Genomic DNA, 18,239 nt, shown 5'->3' on the forward strand with positions numbered 1-18,239 from the left:
TCTTCCTCTCACAGTTGTCCCTTTAAGCAGAATATTTAACTCTGAAGGGGTTTTCTTATCTCTGGATGCTCCTTTCATTTCTGTAAACACTCCACATCATTACTGACGCTCCTCTTTCTCTATCTGACCCACTTTTTCAGAGATGAGAGGCTCCCAGCTGCTGGCCAATCACAGAGCAGCTCGCTGCTTCACGCTCTCAGTTGCTGAACTCCTGAGACTGATTTAATCTGGGAAAGTCAGAGCTACACCACATAAGTCTGCTTCACCTCCGCCTCAAAGCGGCTGGAAGGTGGAGGACGAGCCGCTTCTGCTCATGTCAGCCAGAACTGATGTTAGCTAGTTAGTGTCCTCTCTGCTGGACCACAAACAGAGCCATCAGCTGCTGCTGCTGCTGCTGCTGCTGCCCAGCCATCTGGGGAGGGAACATCTCAGACTGACGTCCATCTACAGGGAGAAACGTTCATCATGCTGCCAACCGTCCAGGAGGGGACGTCCCAGGAGACTCAGGCCAGGGTCAGAGTCTCTGGTCCAGAGAGAAAAAACTCTTCTCTCTGGACCAGGATGGTGGCAGGACTGAGTTTACAAAGCTGTATCTGAACAGAGACTTCCTGACCAATGTCCTCTGGACAGATGAGGCCAAAGTGGAGACGTTTCTCTGAGACGGTCTGCAGAGGACCATCAGGCAGGACTAGGGTCAGAACGTCTCTGGACTTTTACCTCCAGGTGGCGCTACAGAGCGCTGTTTCCTAAAACCAGCCTCCACAGAGACAGTTTGTCCCCCCCGCTGTCCCTCCGATGGACACATGACCTCCCCTCCGTCTGATTGGTCAGCTAGGATGCTGGGAAAATAAACCCACAACCTTCCTTCCTTTGTTCCTCTCCTTATATAGGAACGGGCTGCACTGTTCTTTTATCCTTTATTTTATTTCATCTACAGAGTATTAATCTACGAGCTTTGGGTCGTGACCGAAAGAACGAGATCCCGGATCCAAGCGGCTGAAATGAGTTTTCTCCGTAGTGTGTCTGGGCTCTCCCTTAGAGATAGGGTGAGGAGCTCAGTCATCCGGGGAGGACTCAGAGTAGAGCCGCTGCTCCTCCACGTCCAGAGGAGCCAGTTGAGGTGGCTCGGGCATCTGGTCAGGATGCCTCCTGGACGCCTCCCTGGTGAGGTGTTCCGGGCACGTCCCACCGGGAGGAGACCCAGGGGAAGACCCAGGACACGCTGGAGGGACTATGGCTGTGTCTCAATCCGCCTACTTCTACACTTCGAACACTTAGTTTTAAGTAGGTAGTGTAGATAACACAAAAAGTCAGTGCACTGAAAGTACCCGGATGACCCCCTAAAAACGGGCACAAAATGCAGTGCGTAACGATGGACCCTACTCGCACTAAACAGACGCCATCTTGACTACAAAGCGGAAAGGGAGGGGCTAAGGACGTTGGGAAGATGTTCCTATTTTGAAAATAATGGCGGACAATTCAGCCGAGAAAGCCGGAGCTGCGACACCGCAATCATATAAATGTAAGTAATGGTGGTAATACGAGGCATTGTACTCAATAGGTGTTTGTAAAATACACGAACATACCTCATGTTCAGCCAATATTTTGGAGGACGTATTTGACGTCGGAGGCGATGTAATTTCAACATGCTGTGAATATAAACGATTGTTTTTATAAAAAAAAACGCCGGCATATATTTTTTGGCGGTCTGAAAAATTTGCGGTCACGCGTGTTGCGTTCGTCATGTCATCCCGTCATTTCTGGTAAGTGTTTTAACATAAGTGTTCCTTTTGGAACACTACTAACGGTCGAAAGTGGGCACTACGGCAGTAAGTGGTCAGTGCACATCAGCAGTGCACTGACGGAAGTATTCGGAATGAGACACAGACTATGTGTCTACGCGGGCAGCACCAGAACGCTGCTGCCCGCGTCCTCACTAAGACTAAGAAAGTAGAGCACATCACCCCAGTTCTAAAGTCCTTCCATGGCTCCCTATATCTCAGAGAATAGACTTTAAAATACTTCTGTTAGTCTATAAATCTCTAAATGGCTTAGCACCTAAATACATCACAGACTTGTTATCAGTGTATCAACCCTCCAGACCACTCAGGTCTTCTGGCTCCAGCCTACTCTGCAGAACCAGAACCAGAACCAGACATGGAGAAGCAGCATTTAGTTCCTATGCTCCACTTATCTGGAACAAACTTCCAGAAAACTGTAAAAGTGCTGAAAGCCTGAGTTCCTTTAAATCGAGATTAAAAACACATTTGTTTAGGATTGCCTTTGAATGTTCAAGTTAAAATGTTTTACTGTTTTCAAATGTTCTTTTTTGTTTATACACTATCCCTACTTGCTTTTATTCTGTTTTATTTTCCTATATTTTAATCATGTAAAGCACTTTGCATTGTCTCTGTACTGAATTGTGCTACATAAATAAATTTGCCTTGCCTTGCCTTGCCTATGTCTCTCTGCTGGGAACGCCTTGGGATTCCTCCTGAGGAGCTGGCCCAAGTGGCTGGAGAGAGGAACGTCTGGAGGAAACCAGAAACACAGAAGCAGCACAAACGGCTGAGCCTAACAGCAAAGCACGGTGGTGGAGGCGTGATGATGTGGGCCAGCCAGAAACCCAGCGCCAGCGTTCTGCTGCAGGTTCTGGACCCGGAGGCCCAGCTTCTACATCCAGGTGAGGAAACAACGACACTGAATGTTTCTCCTCCAGGAGACTACCAGTGTCCGTTGTTACTCAGCAGCTTTGGGTTGTTGTGGAGCGGGAGCATGAGCGGCGGTCTGGAGACGAGGCGCTGGAGCGCAGCTCTGTGAAGGATCGATGAGAGCAGAACGAGTGATCAGAGGATGGAGGAGGAGATGAAACAGAACGGTGGAGAGAACATCTGCAGCCAGCATGTGAGGACGCGCTGCTGTTTATCTCCTCCTCCCTCTGAGCTCTGAACATCCCGTAAAGCCCCAGAAAGCCTCGCCGCTCCGCTCTCAGAGCTGCTGAGGTTTATTTATGTCGTCCAAATCACACGTTACAAATCTGCCCCACAGGCCTGTAAACTCTGTGGAGCAGAACCGGCTGCTGACCTCACAGCAGCTTTACCTTCACACCATTTATGCCTGTCAACCTAAAGCTGGCGTGTATTTCATCCTATTTACCGGGAGCTTTGCTGAAGCATCCGTGGCGTGTCAGAGTCAGCTGAAGGTTTGGCTAGGAGAGCTGGAGGTCATAACTCAGCGTCTGAGGAGAACGCGTGACGTTCTGCTTTAGTGGTGGACGGAGAATGAAGTCTAGAAATGAGCTGTCTGCAGACTGAGGTGAATCAGGGCCTCGTTTTAATGAAAGATGTAATCGTAGATTAAAGACGGTTCTGCTCCTGCATCTAATGAAACAGATCATTAGCTGATCAATGGTCCTGTTCTTTTAAAACTTTACTTTTCCTCCTGAAAATGTGCAGCGGCTTTGGTGACCTGACAGATGAGCAGACGATGGAAATATGGGTCACAGCTCAGGACCAGAACCGCATCCTGGACCCAACAAGCAGCTGAGCTCATGCCATCAGACCCCCCTCCCCCCTCAACAGAGACCAGCGGTCATGTGACTCGCCGTCGGTTCTTCAGCAATGGTCAAACAGCAGGACCTGATTACTCCCATTTTACCCCCCACTTCACCCAGTTTACCAAGATTACCCCCCAGTCCACCTGGGGGGTAATCTTGGTAAACTGGGGGGTAAACTGCGCCGGGGACGCACGCCCATCGTGGTACCAGCTGGTATCACGATGGGCGTGCAGTTTACCCCCAGGTTACCCAGTTTACCCCCCATTTTACCTAGGTTACCCATTTTACCCAGTTTACCCCCCAGGTTACCCAGTTTACCCCGGTCCAGCCCCGCCCCGCCCCGCCCCGGTGCAGTCCGCAGTAAATCTAGTCTTCACTGTCATCCTGTAACCTTAATGAAGTGTTGGGGAGACACAGTCACACCAATCCAGACATGATGTTCAAGTTGGACGCACCAAACATCACTTTCTGAGAAGCTAAGAGTGCAAACAGTCGTCAGCGTCTGATACGATTAAATGTTTGAGTCAGAAAGGCTTAAAGTTAGCAGCAGGTGAGAAACCAGCAGCAGGTTAACCCAGACTGATGATGGGTTCATCAGAACCATCTCATTCTGGAAAGGAGGGACATTCAGCAGAACTCTCTGAGCTGATTGGGCGAAGGACACCCAGAGCCCGCCTACCACAGGTTGGCTTCAGCCAATCACGAATCAGATTAAAACACGAGCAGCAGGTGTCATGAGAAACCACAAGGTGAGCTGGTCAAGCTGTTCGTTCAATTAACCTGTGGATTCTGACCAATCAGACGTGAGAGCAGCAGCTCCTGTGCTGCCATGATTCTGGTGGTTCTGCTGTGGCTCAACCGGGCTTTCATTAGAGCCACTATGTCCCGCCTTAAACCTCAATACTGCAACGTGATTGGCCTGTTTGTGGTTCGTTCAGAAACCATTGAAGCCGCAGCGGCACAAGATGGATCCTGGTGTGTTTGTTGGTTCACAAACAAAGCTTCAGGTGGAGGTGGTTCCCTCTAGCTGAAGCTGACCGGGTCAGCTGGGGTTCAGGTTCTGTTTCATTGTTCTCTCCGGTTCCTGTTCTGCCATATTCTGGTCTGGTTTATCCCCACAGAACCCTCCCAGACATGCAGCAGCTGTCTGCAGGCTGCACCGAGGCTGGTCTCTGTGACTCATTAAAGCTTCAGCCGCTGAGGAAGTCTCAGTGAAGCCCGGTTCTGGCAGTAAAAGCTGCTTTCTGGTTCTGATTCCCTCTCTCAGACACCGTGCTGCCTCAGGCTCCTGCTGCGGCTGAAGCAGCAGAACCGCTCAGATCCCCCAGCAGAGCAGATCAGTCCTGCCTGCAGACATCAATCCTCACACAGAGACACGAAAACATCTGCAGGAACGACACAAACGGCTTTCAGTCAACCAGACGGAGGCGATTCAGAGATTCAGCTGCTTCTAGGATTTATTTCCCCATCAGTGAGGAGAAGGAGCCTGTAGTCTGGGAACAGGATCAGGGATCACACCCTGGTCTGAATACCTGCAGGTGGATGACGAGCTTCAGGTGGACCTGCTTATTCTAAGGGAGGAGGAGGAGGAGGGAGGAAGAGGAGGAGGAGAAGAGGAGGAGGGAGGAGGAGAGGAGCTGCAGCAGGATGTATCCCAGAGATCGCTCCCACAATCAGCGCAGCGCGAATATCCATCCCATAAAAATCGTTTAATTAGCGGTTCAGGCTGATCTGGGATCAGATATTTATCCCAGAGGATTATTTCATCCCTGAATATATTTTAGACATTCTTATAGAAACAATAATACAAATGTTATATGTAATTGTTCATTTCACGTCTATATTCACAATGATTTATCACGTGATGACATGCAGAGCAGGAGGCTGAGGTCATTTCTGCAAAAAGCTCCTCCTTCAGATTATTATTAATTATTACATTTTCAGTAATTTCAGGTTCTGATAGGGTCAGGAGGAGATCCTGACGTAAAAGTTGTGTGTTTTATTCACTGAGCTATATAATACACTGGAGTTCTGATTTTGCCGAAAAACTGAAGTCACTGGCCGCCATCTTGCTCCTCCCTATTCTCCCAGAATCCCACAGGATTTGGTTGCAACAACAAGCAGTTTTCTGGCTGTGTGAAAACGTTTCACAGGTAATTCTACAGTCAGTGGATGTACTAACACTATCAACCACTAGGAAATTAGGTGCTGAGATATTTTACATGTTATTCATATTAAATTTATATATATGTATAAGTATGTGTATATGTATATATGTATATATATATGTATACACATATGTAAATATATGTTTTTGTATATTATTTGTGTTAAACATATATATTTAAATGAATAAAATGCAAAATATTTCAGCACATGACTTTCTCAGTACTTGATATTTTTAGAACATAACATAAAACTATATGGCATTTGACATTTTAAAAGTTTTAAGCCCCCCTGATCATGAGAAAATCCTCGTTATTCGATGCTGTAGCGCACATATTCCCTAGTTACTGGAGGAAAATAGGGAGTACCAATATGGCGGCTGGTGGCTTCAAAGCGACTCGTTCTAACAGCGGCTATTAGCACTCCAGTGTATTATATAGCTCAGTGGTTTCATTGTCAGCCATTGGCTCTGATCACCGAACCTTAAGGCGGTGCAGATGGAGCGGCATGAGCCGACCTGCCAAAGGGGCGGGGCCTCAGCCACACCTGAGATCTGCAGGTTTGGTGCCAGAGGCGTGGGCGGGGCCTCAGCCACACCTGAGATCTGCAGGTTTGGTGCCAGAGGCGTGGGCGGGGCCTCAGCCACACCTGAGACCTGCAGGTTTGGTGCCAGAGGCGTGGGCGGGGCAGAGGCGGCGTCCTACCTTCTCTGCAGACTGCGCCGTGCCGAAGAAGATGGGGATGAAGGCCAGCCACACGATGCAGGTGGTGTACATGGTGAAGCCGATGGGCTTGGCTTCGTTGAAGTTCTCGGGGACGCCGCGGGTCTTTATGGCGTACACAGTACACGTCACCATCAGCAAGATGCTGTAACCCAGAGAGCAGATCATCTGCAGATCCGTGATGTCGCATTTCAGCACGCCCCGCGCCCGCTCCGGGTCGCCGGTCCGCTGCTCGTCAAAGTCTACGACGGTGTTGGGCGGGTCCACCCCGAACCAGACCAGCACCCCCAGCAGCTGCACGGAGATCAGGCTGAAGGTGATGACCAGCTGGGAGGTGGGGCTGATCAGCCGCGGCGCCGTCACCGACTGCTTGCCCTGCTCAAAGATGCGGTAGATGCGGTTGGTCTTGGTGAGCAGGGCGGCGTAGCTGATGCACATGCCCAGACCCAGGAAGATGCGGCGGAAGGAGCACACGCCCACGTCGGGCTTGGCGATCATCAGGAAGGTGATGATGTAGCAGAGGAAGATCCCCGTCAGCAGCACGTAGCTCAGCTCCCTGCCGGAGGCGCGCACGATGGGCGTGTCGTTGTGCCGTACGAAGGTGGCCATGACGAAGATGGTGGCCACGATGCCCAGCATGGCCAGGAAGACGGGGATGACGGCCCAGGGGGAGTGCCACTCCAGCTTGACGATGGGGATGGGCTGGCAGGAGGTGCGGTTGGCGCTGGGCCGCATGTGGTAGGCGCACAGCTTGCAGCTGAACTCGTCGGCCTGGTACTGGTAGCCGTCGCAGGGCTCGCAGTGCCAGCAGCAGGGCATCCCCTTCACCACCTTCTTCCTCTCGCCGGCTCTGCAGGGCAGGCTGCAGACGGAGCTGGGGACCTCCTGCTCTCCGCGGGGCCACTGCAGCTCCTCCACCTGAAAGGAACCACAGCAGAACACACGTCAGCAGAACCTCGGCCTCTGGGTGTTCATCAGCAGGATGGAATGGAAGGAGCTCAGGAGTCATGGAGCTTTGTCCACAGACAGATAGGACAGCAGCGTCTAGCTGCAGCCCAGGATTACCCAGAAGGCCACAGGAGAGACACGGCTACAGTTCTGACCCGGAAAGGTTTGGATCTGATTCTCTGATTCTCTGAATCAGTGTCCAGATTCATGGGGTTAGAAACGAGTCATTAGTTCATCTACCAAACTGGGTTCTAACACATGCAGAGACACCAGGTCAGACGTTCCTGCATCCAGGTGATGCAGGAACCTCTGACCTGCAGGAACATCAGATTCAGGAACACCTGCAGACTCATGGAGGTTCACTTCCTGTCGGCCATTGTGTCTCTATGACGATGAGGATGAGCAGGATGAAGATGAAGATGATGATGATGAGGAGGAGGATGGTTCTGGAAGGGAGGAAGATTCAATCTGACAGAACTCTGGAGAACATCCATCCATCCATCCATCCATCCATCCATCCCTCCATCCATCCCTCCATCCATCCATCCCTCCATCCATCCAACCATCCATCCCTCTGTCCGTCCCTCCATCCATCCATCCATCCATCCATCCATCCATCCATCCATCCATCCATCCATCCATCCATCATCCATCCATCATTCATCCGTCTGTCCGTCCCTCCATCCATCCATCCATCATCCATCCATCCATCCATCCATCATCCATCCATCCATCCATCCATCCATCCATCCATCCACCTGTCCGTCCGTCTATCCATCCATCATCCATCCATCCATCCATCCATCCATCCACCCACCCACCCACACATCCATCCATCCATCCATCCATCCACCCACCCACCCATCCATCCATCCATCCATCCATCCATCCATCCATCATCCATCCATCCATCCTTCCATCCATCCATCCATCCATCATCCATCCATCACCCATCCATCCATCCATCATCCATCCATCCATCCGTCCACAGCCATCCACCCATCCATCCATCCATCCATCCATCCATCCATCCATCCATCCATCCATCCACCTGTCCGTCCGTCTATCCATCCATCCATCCATCCACCCACCCACCCACACATCCATCCATCCATCCATCCATCCATCCATCCCTCCATCACCCACCCACCCATCCATCCATCCATCCATCCATTCATCTATCCATCCATCCACCCACCCATCCATCCATCCATCCATCCATCCACAGATATCCACCTGATGATTGTTTTAACCTTCTAGTCAGAGCAGATGAGACGTTCTAGGACAGACGTTCCTTCACAGAACCTCTGGTCTGCAGGTCTTCAATCAGAGGAGGAAGAGCGTATTTTAGGGAAGCAGAAGAAGAAACGCAGCGATGCATCTTTGAATGCAGCAGCGTGGGAGGAGGAGCCTCTCAGCCAATCAGTCCTCTGGGACCAGAGATCTCCATCTGAGGAGGACGTTCTCCCACAGATCAAGGTCAGATTAAGCAGGCCGAGCTGCTCTCAGACCAGAAGCATCAGATCTGAGATTAGACGGACGCCACCGTGTCCCGCCCAGAGATAAGGTGCCGTCTCGACCCGTAGTTCTGACCGGGTTCTGATCCTTCAGAAGTTAAAGCGTGACATCTGTCAGAACCCAGATAAGGAGTAATGGCATCCAGCGCTGCCTCGCTGCATAAACATGGCTTCACCCACAAAAACACTAAAATAAATGAGTTTCTTATCAGAGGAAAGAGTCAAACAGCGTTTCTGCTTCTTATCGGCTGCTGAGAACGCTGCAGGAACAGGAACCGCGTCTGCAGAGGAGCCACACAGAGAGACCTTCCACCGTCAGCCGGGCCGGCGCCGTAGAACCGTAGGAGCAGGTTCTGGTCTTAAACCATCAGCCTCATCAGGTTCTGTGAGCAGTTCGTTCACTGCAGTCAGTCCAGGTTCTGTTCAGTATCTCCATTCAGAACCGGGTCTGGGTCGGAGCATGGAGGAGACCAGCCTACGGTTCTGCTGAGGGGTTCTGGAAGGTTGCTTTCGTCTGGATCGTGGTTCTGGTGTCTCATCTTTCTCTGGACAAAACTCCACAGAGTCTCTACGGGGTTCTGGTCAGGCCCATTTGCTGCCAGTCGAGCCCAGTACCACCCTGGTCATCGGACCGGCTTTTGGTACCTCTGGCAGGGTGGACCGGTACCAAGTCCTGCTGGAAAACGGAACCAGCATCTCCACAAAGCTTGTCAGCAAAAGGAGGCCTGAAGAGCTCTAAAATGTCCTGGTAGATGGCTGTGGACCCAAAACCCGGTGGACCAGAACCGGTACATGACATGGGTCAGGGTGGAAACGTCCTCCTGGACTTCTGGATTCTGGGTCTCTCCACTCGTCCTCCAGAGTCTGGACCTTGATTTCCTCATGAAATGCAAACTTTAATCTGAAAAGAGAACTTTGGGCTGAGCAGCACCAGCCGGTTCTGTTCCACCTTGGTCCAGGAAGGCTTTGGGCATCCAGGAGGTTCTGGACCTGAGGACTGTCCAGTTGTGGTTCCTGTTTATTGCTCTGATGTAATGTGAGAAACTGAACTCCAGCAGCTTTAAGGCAGAGATAAACGTGTGAAATGTTTCGCTCTGTGCAGTGACTCTATTCACTGATCATCTGGATTCGTTTCTTTTATCAATTACATTCATAAATTCATGATTTACTAATTAGTTGAAGATCAGCTGGAGGATGAGAATAAGTCCTAATCTGCACATTTTTCTGTGAAAGTCAGAAGCAGATCCCACTGAGAACCTCAGCAGCTGGACCAGAACATCAGCCTGAGGCTAATGAGGCCGGTTCTGTTCGACTGTGTGCATTAAGGTGAAGAAGTTCTGACTGCGGGTCGGTCCAGCCGGGTCGGTCCAGCCCAGGCAGAACCACTGATGAGGGTTTCTGCTGGTCCTGGAGCAGAGAGCCGGCAGCGATCCATCAGAACCAGCGGCACTGAGCATCAGAACGTGAGACGTTCCTGTGAACGTGTCACAGAGGTGATGTGTGGCTGCAGCCCTTTAGGATAATTAATAGCCACATATCAGGGGGGGGGGGGTGCTCAGGGAGGGGGCCTCAAGGAGCAGCGCTGTCTTCTTCTCCCGCTCTGCTAACAGCCGGTTCTAACAAAGCTCACTCTGCTGATTGCTGCTGCCAGCCTCCAGCATCACTTTACATGTTCCTCACTTAATTCATTGCAGGTTCCACCGTCACACAGGAACCTGCAGCGCAGCGTGGAACACGCACCAGGAGCCGTGATGGAGGCCTGGGGGGGAGCACCGCCCCCTTCAGACGGCTAACTCATGTGTGAATGCACAAGAGGTGTGGGCGTGTCCAGAACCCGGGTCCAGAACCCGGGTCCAGAACCTGGGGGGGACACAGTGACGGGGGCAGAAACACCAGACGTATATAAGGTCGGGTAGAGATGTTCTGGTTCTGAATCAAACTTCTTCAACGCAGGAACTGCTGAGGACACAGAGGATGAAGATGGACCAGAGCTTCATTTCTGTGGAGATGATGGATGGATGATGGATGGATGGATGGATGGATGGATGGATGGATGGAGGATGGATGGATGGAGGATGGATGGATGGATGGATGGATGGATGGATGGATGGGAGCCTCTCTGACATGCGCCGTTATCACATGTCCCTAAAAAACCACAGAAGAAGAACTTCCATCTCTGCTGAACAATAAAATGTAAACTCAGCAGTTTTCTAGCAGTTTGTCTTCCCAGGCTGGACTTGAAGCAGCTTCTAATTTCTGCTGAAACGGTTCTGGATTAATAATTTAATCTAAATCTTTAACGTCTCCAACAGAAAGCTTGGATCAGGTTCACTTCCTGACGTTTCTCCGCCGCTCAAAGCAGAAATACGTCACGTTTACTCTGGTCAGTTTGCCTCGTTCAGAATAATTAATCCTGACCAGAGTTTAGATCAACGATGATCAGATAATCAGCATAAAGCAGCTCTCTGACTCAGATTATAATTTCATTCTGATGGAGCTGAAGATGATCACAATATTCTGATTAGCTTGTTTATGTGACGCATTTTTATTCTGATTACTTTCGTCCATGTAGTCGTATCTACTGTGAGGGGGGGGGGGGGGGTCTGCAGAAGCTCCCTGATCCTGGATCAGCTGGAGGCTCTTTGTGGCTCTCAGTCCAGTTATTGTTGAGTTTTTTCATGTTTTCTTTATGTGTGGATCTTTGGGAGAATCTGGGCCCTGCATGGTTCTGTTGACCCAAACGGGCCCAGCAGCGTATAGCTGCCCTGAGCTCCCTGATTCTGCAGCACGTTTCTTTCTGGGCCGTCAGAACCATCCAGCAGCCGGTTCCTGCAGAATGATCCAGAACCATTGCTTGGTTCTCAGAGATCCTGCCGACACGAGCAACACGACAGACTGGACCAGGACCGGTTCTGGTCCTGATTGAGACTGGACCGGCACCGGTTCTGGCCCTGACCCTCAGACTGGACCGGCGCCGGTTCTGGTCCGTCTGAGGGTCAGGACCGTCACCGGTTCTGGTCCTGACTGAGACTGGACCAGCGCCGGTTCTGGTCCTGACTCTCAGACTGGACCGGCACCGGTTCTGGTCCTGACTCTCAGACTGGACCAGTTCTGGTCCTGACTCAGACTGGACCGGCACCGGTTCTGGTCCTGACCCTCAGACTGGACCGGCACTGGTTCTGGTCCTGACTCTCAGACTGGACCGGTTCTGGTCCTGACTCAGACTGGACCGGCACCGGTTCTGGTCCTGACTCTCAGACTGGACCGGCACCGGTTCTGGTCCTGACTCAGACTGGAGCGGCACCGGTTCTGGTCCTGAGTCAGACTGGACCAGCACCGGTTCTGGTCCTGACTCAGACTGGACCGGTACCGGTTCTGGTCCTGACCCTCAGACTGGACCGGCACCGGTTCTGGCCCTGACCCTCAGACTGGACCGTCACTGGTTCTGGTCCTGACCCTCAGACTGGACCGGCACCGGTTCTGGTCCTGGTCCAGTCTGGACCGGCACCGGTTCTGGTCCTGACTCTCAGACTGGATTCGGCACCGGTTCTGGTCCTGACTCTCAGACTGGACCGGCACCGGTTCTGGTCCTGACTGAGACTGGACCAGCACCGGTTCTGGTCCTGACCCTCAGACTGGACCAGCACCGGTTCTGGTCCTGACTCTGACTGGACCGGCACCGGTTCTGGTCCTGACTCAGACTGGACCGGCGCCAGTTCTGGTCCTGACTCAGACTGGACCAGCACCGGTTCTGGTGCTGACTCAGACTGGACCGGCACCGGTTCTGAGGCTCCTCCCACCAGCCTTACGTTGAGCTGCAGCGTCTCGGTCCACTGGCCAATCACGCGGTACCCCGCCCCCGTGGCGTTGCTCCTCTGGTACTGGAAGAGGTCGTAGCGGCCCGGAGCGTCGCCGTTTCTGTTGAACGTCACTGAAGTCCCGGCGCTTCCTGTGGCGGAGAGAAAGGGTTAAAGGTCACGCCTGGTTGGCCCAGATGTTACAGCTGAGCCCACAGTCCTTACTGGACCCGAGCAGAACAGAACCGTCTCCATGTTCTGAAAGAACCGTGGAGACCAGCAGAGCACTGGAGGTGTGCATCCTCCTGCTCCACCAGTATCTCCACCACGTCAGACACAGGTGAGGCTGTGGAGGCATCTGATTGGTCCTCGCTGATGAGGAGCGCTCTTCCTCCCAGTCACTCGTCTTCACCTCCAGAGATCAAACTTTCCTCCCTTCATGGCTTTCAGTCATCGCTGCTGATCCAGCCTGAGCAGAAACATCTAGCAGGTTCATCATGGAGGAGGGAGCTGGGGGCCCCGGCCCCCCGATGATTGAGACGTCTCAGCAGCAGGTCCCTCCTGGACAGTAGGTGGCGCTATTAACACAGAGGGGAGCAATCCACCAACCAGAGGAAGAGCTTCACAGTAAATCTAAGCCAATCAGAAAGAAGCAGGTCCATCCACCAGTGGCTGGAGGCAGAAGGCAGCGAAGGCGCCACAGAACATGTTTAGTATTTATACCAAGTTTGCTTTAGATGCATTTTTGTTACGTTGTTAATAAACTCTCCTTTGAGCCTAATATGCACCTCAATATATTCAGAAACTCCAGTCACAGATGAGAGTCTGTGGCTCCTGGCTGCAGGAACCGAGCCGCTCTCCACATCAGCCTCGGCCCTAATTACCCCCTGAGAGCTGGGTGGAATAATATCAGGGATTCATTCATTATGAGAAACTACAATCTTTGCTGATTGGTTAAATGGTCAGAGCATCAGAGCAGAGCGTGTCTGACGTTTAAAGGGACAGGCAGCAGAAGAGGACAGTGGACCAGGACCCAGGACCTGATGGTCCACTGTCCTCTTCTGCTGCCTGGAGGTGGTTCTGCACACGGTTCTGATCCAAAGGGCCTCCAGGTGGAAGCGGACACCAGGACCCCCCAGCTGTGTCCAGCTGCTGTCGTACCGCTCCTCTTTATGGTCGTCTGGTGCATCTTTCTGCTGCTGCGTCCCTCTGAGGTCTTTAATGAGGAGAAACGTTGAGGTTGGAGACGGCTGCTTAGACAGCAGCAGCTCAGCCTGCCTACAGTCACCTCCTCCCTCCTCCTGGCCTCGTTATCCTCACCTTCCCCGGCCCGCAGCGCGCCGCTCTGCCGCTGCAGCGTTTATGTCGTTGTGGTGGAGCAGGGCGCCGTCTTTAGAGGCTGGTTTCCTGGCTGCGTGCTAACAGAAGCCTGATGGATCCCTGCAGCCGTTTGGGCTCCAGAAGCGCTGCAGCGGCGCCGGCTGATTTAACGAGTAGCTGTGGAGCGCTGGCTTTGTGCTTCAGGCGCTACGTCTAATTACGGCTCATCACGGCGCTGCTGACTGATGGACTTCCTGCCTGTCTCATGCAGCTTTAACCTGGACCTGCCTCTCTGGGAGCGTCCTCTCGGTTCTGACCTCTGAGCAGACGTTCTGGCCAGCAGAACCGTGACCATGGCAGATTTCTACATGAGAGTCACGTTTCCTCTCAGAGTATTTACGATCAGGAGGCGCCGCTGGGCTCGCCGTTTCTCACCCTGACGTTCTGCAGCCTTGGAGCTCGGCGAGGCCTCGGACTTTATGGGCCGCAGCGGGGCGGCGCCATGGGTCCACTCACCGTTGAAGCTGACGCTGCGGATGTACTTGAGCAGCTTCTTGCCCCCGGCCAGCTCCATGTCGGGGCAGATGCCCGAGCCGTCGGGGCAGAGGTCCCTCTGCATGCTGTGCAGCGCGTGGGCCACCGCGTACACCGCGTCCATCACAAACTGCACCTTCCCCTCCTGCTCGTACCTGGAGTCGATGCCGATGCGCTCCTGACCTGAAACACAGACAGAGGGCGGTGAGAGCAGCGACGGCTTCTGGACGGGTTCTGGACGGCTTCTGGACCGGACCCACTGGAGGCTGGGCGGAACCGTCCTGACCTTTGAGGCAGATCAAACATCTCTTTGTGAAATTTGTGCAGAAATGAAAACATAGAATCTGAGGCCTCGTCCTGCACAGAGATGGATTCTGGAGAGAAACCCGCTTTCAGTTGGTTCTGACCCAGTTTCTGCCTGAGTCACACCTTAATGAGACATCTCTCAGCCTGAGGTCCGATCAGAACCACCGGTCACAGTTTAAACGGGTGGCAGAGAGCTGGACCTGCTGACAGCCGTGTGCTGAGCCGTGCCTTCATCCAGACCTGCAGCCAGCAGCATCAGCTTCCAGCGGCTCAGACCTCCAAGCGGTACCGGCCCGTTTCTGTCTTTGGGTACCGGGTCGTGGATAAATGAGGAGAGGAAATGAAGGAGGACCCTTCAGACTCCAGACCTGCACCAGGGTTCCTCAGCGGCAGGAGGACCAGCGGGTCTGCATGGAGGTTCTGGTCCTCTGCAGAACCAGCAGCTGTGTGTTAGCGGAGCAGCCGGGTCAGACTGTTCTCAGTCTGGACCGTGTTCTGACTCTGCAGGGCGGTCAGAGAGCACTGGAGAGGTTGCTGGTTTGACTCCCGCTGACTGCAGGGACACGTTCATGTTCTGAAGACAATGAGAAGACGACTCAGACTGACGGTCAGCGGTGCGTCATCCAGTGTGAGCAGATAGCTGGGAGATCCGTTATCAGCGCCGACACCTCCAGGATCTGCAGGTCAGAGCAGCAGCTGATGGGATCTGGGCAGAAATCCTCCAGACGCCTCTCTCTCCTCTCCACGTTTCCTAGCCTGAGGCACGGCGACCGTAAGCTGAATGTTATCTCCTCACCAGGAGTCCCTCAGCTCCTTTCTGCTCTCAATGACCGCCGCATATCTCTCCTTCATCCATTCGCCCCCCAGACACAGCCGCATAATGTTATCAGGCTGCAGCCATGGATGCACGCTGAGCGCCGCGTTATCAGGAACGTCCACGGCCTGCAGGCTGTCACAGCGACAGCAAGCTGTAGCCTAGCAGCAGCAACACCAGCAGAACCCAGCAGAACCCAGCAGAACCCAGCAGAACCAAGCAGGACCCAGCAGGACCCAGCAGAACCCAGCAGAACCCAGCAGAACCCAGCAGCAACACCAGCAGAACCCAGCAGACCCCAGCAGCAACACCAGCAGAACCCAACAGGACCCAGCAGAACCCAGCAGGACCCAGCAGGACCCAGCAGAACCCAGCTGGACCCAGCAGAGCCCAGCAGAACCCAGCAGTAACACCAGCAGAACCCAGCAGGACCCAGCAGAACCCAGCAGGACCCAGCAGGACCCAGCAGAACCCAGCTGGACCCAGCAGAGCCCAGCAGAACCCAGCAGCAACACCAGCAGAACCCAACAGGACCCAGCAGAACCCAGCAGGACCCAGCAGAACCCAGCTGGACCCAGCAGAGCCCAGCAGAACCCAGCAGTAACACCAGCAGAACCCAGCAGGACCCAGCAGAACCCAGCAGGACCCAGCAGGACCCAGCAGAACCCAGCTGGACCCAGCAGAGCCCAGCAGAACCCAGCAGCAACACCAGCAGCAACACCAGCAGAACCCAGCAGGACCCAGCAGGACCCAGCAGAACCCAGCAGGACCCAGCAGGACCCAGCAGAACCCAGCTGGACCCAGCAGAGCCCAGCAGAACCCAGCAGCAACACCAGCAGCAACACCAGCAGAACCCAGCAGGACCCAGCAGAGCCCAGCAGAACCCAGCAGCAACACCAGCAGCAACACCAGCAGACCCCAGCAGAACCCAGCAGGAGCAGCTTTACATGCATTCACAAAGACCACAGGATTAGAAAAGCAGAATAATCTACACACACAATGAATGTGCGCCTACATCCCCCAGAATGCACCTGGAGCTGCCATAGACGCGCTGAAGCAGGATGTCAGCGTTTTCAGGAGAGTCGACTGGATGAATAAATCTGTGCTTTAGATTTAGGTTCTGGTTCCTCATGCTGGTGAATATTATTAACACATTGAGTTAATATGAGAACCACAGGGTTCCCCAGGGTTCCTCAGGGTTCCTCAGGGTTCCCTCTGACGGCTCAGAGAAACACGCATCACTCCTGGAGTCCTGATGGACGGACTCAGATAAAAAGGAACCTTTTTGACCATAAATCCTGGTTCTGTTCTCCAGCTGCTGGATCAGTGGGTCTGAGGGTTCCTTAGAATAAAGATCCTAGCTGGTGATTGGCTGTCGTGTTGGAGACGTGGCAGCTTTAGGTCTGGTTGGGGGGGGGGAACAAACGCTTTCAGGGAAATGGGAATTGTGACAATAAATTAGATGGAGCAAATTAATTGGTTTGACTGTGTGAATGCTTCTAAAGTTCATATCTTCCAGAATCAATCAGTCAGAGCAGGAAATTAGAGCCAATAATGGAGGAGGCTGATTGTAACGAGGCCCGGCGACACCGAGGAAAATAAGCCCGACGAGATAATACGTGGCTTTGTGTGTGCAGTCGATACTCTAAAGAGAACAGGTTCATTAGTGTTCACGGCCCGTTCACACCTTCACTCACTAATTGCAAAGCTTTATTGATTGGAGTCCAGAGGAGCTCCAGGTTAGCATCGGTCCCAGCGGCGTCAGCTCAGCCAGTCAGAACCATCGCTGAGGTTCTGCAGAAATAACCGCTCACTCTGTTGATCCATATTTCTGAGAGAGGAGGATTCTGGGAGCTGGAGTCCATCCTCTGGGTGCTGAACGGTCTCTGGAGAACGTCCTACCGCTCCTCCAGGGAGATCCCAGGTGTTCCTCAGGCCAGAAGGACGTTTGGTCCCTCCAGGGGGTTCTGGAGTCTTCTCCCAGTCCGACGGGCCCAGATGAGGCCTCCTGACCAGATGGAGGAGCAGCAGCTCTCCTGGGGATGGAGCTCGCCTCCTGAGCGGGCAGCACCCAGGTGGAGGTTCTCTGCAGAGTTCTGCAGAGTTCTGGATCCTATGATGGACCGTCTGGTTAAGAAGAACCAGTTTGGATTCTGATCATCACTGATTGGCTGATAGCTGCAGAGGGCAGAGATCTCCTCATCCTTCACTTCCTGTCAGGCTGGATTTCTGCATTCAGGTCCTGCTGAGCAGCTCTGAGCAGGCAGTATCTTCCCTCCTCTGAGATCCGCCTCTCCAGACGCAGCGCAGAGACCATGATAAGGAAAAATGGAAAATAAAATGGGATAAAACTAAATAAAAAGCTATGAAATGAAATAAATACATAAAAATGCACAATATATATAATAACTAATAAAATATGGAAGAATTCCTGAATTCTGACCGTCTTAAAGATGAAACAGCAGCAGAACCTCCCAGGAACGGGTCCAGGTTCTGCTGCTTCAGATAAAGTTCTGGCTCCAGTCACGAGTTCGTTAGAGTTCTTCATGGACCAGCGCC

At 52.9% G+C, this 18,239-nt stretch overlaps 1 protein-coding gene across 2 annotated transcripts in view; it reads right to left on the minus strand.

The window, feature by feature from the left end:
* The window catches only part of LOC105921885 (metabotropic glutamate receptor 7), an 84,807-nt gene that overhangs the window by 10,660 nt on the left and 55,908 nt on the right, over window positions 1-18,239 (minus strand). For both annotated transcript variants that reach the window (XM_036151703.1, XM_036151704.1), the window contains exons 6-8: window positions 14,543-14,743; window positions 12,719-12,858; window positions 6,427-7,362 (exon numbers count right to left, since the gene is read on the minus strand). In XM_036151703.1, coding sequence (XP_036007596.1) covers window positions 6,427-7,362; window positions 12,719-12,858; window positions 14,543-14,743 — 1,277 coding nt within the window. The remainder of the gene's footprint in view (window positions 1-6,426; window positions 7,363-12,718; window positions 12,859-14,542; window positions 14,744-18,239) is intronic.

This window comes from Fundulus heteroclitus, chromosome 20 (genome assembly GCF_011125445.2).
Source record: "Fundulus heteroclitus isolate FHET01 chromosome 20, MU-UCD_Fhet_4.1, whole genome shotgun sequence".
Lineage (NCBI taxonomy): Eukaryota > Metazoa > Chordata > Actinopteri > Cyprinodontiformes > Fundulidae > Fundulus > Fundulus heteroclitus.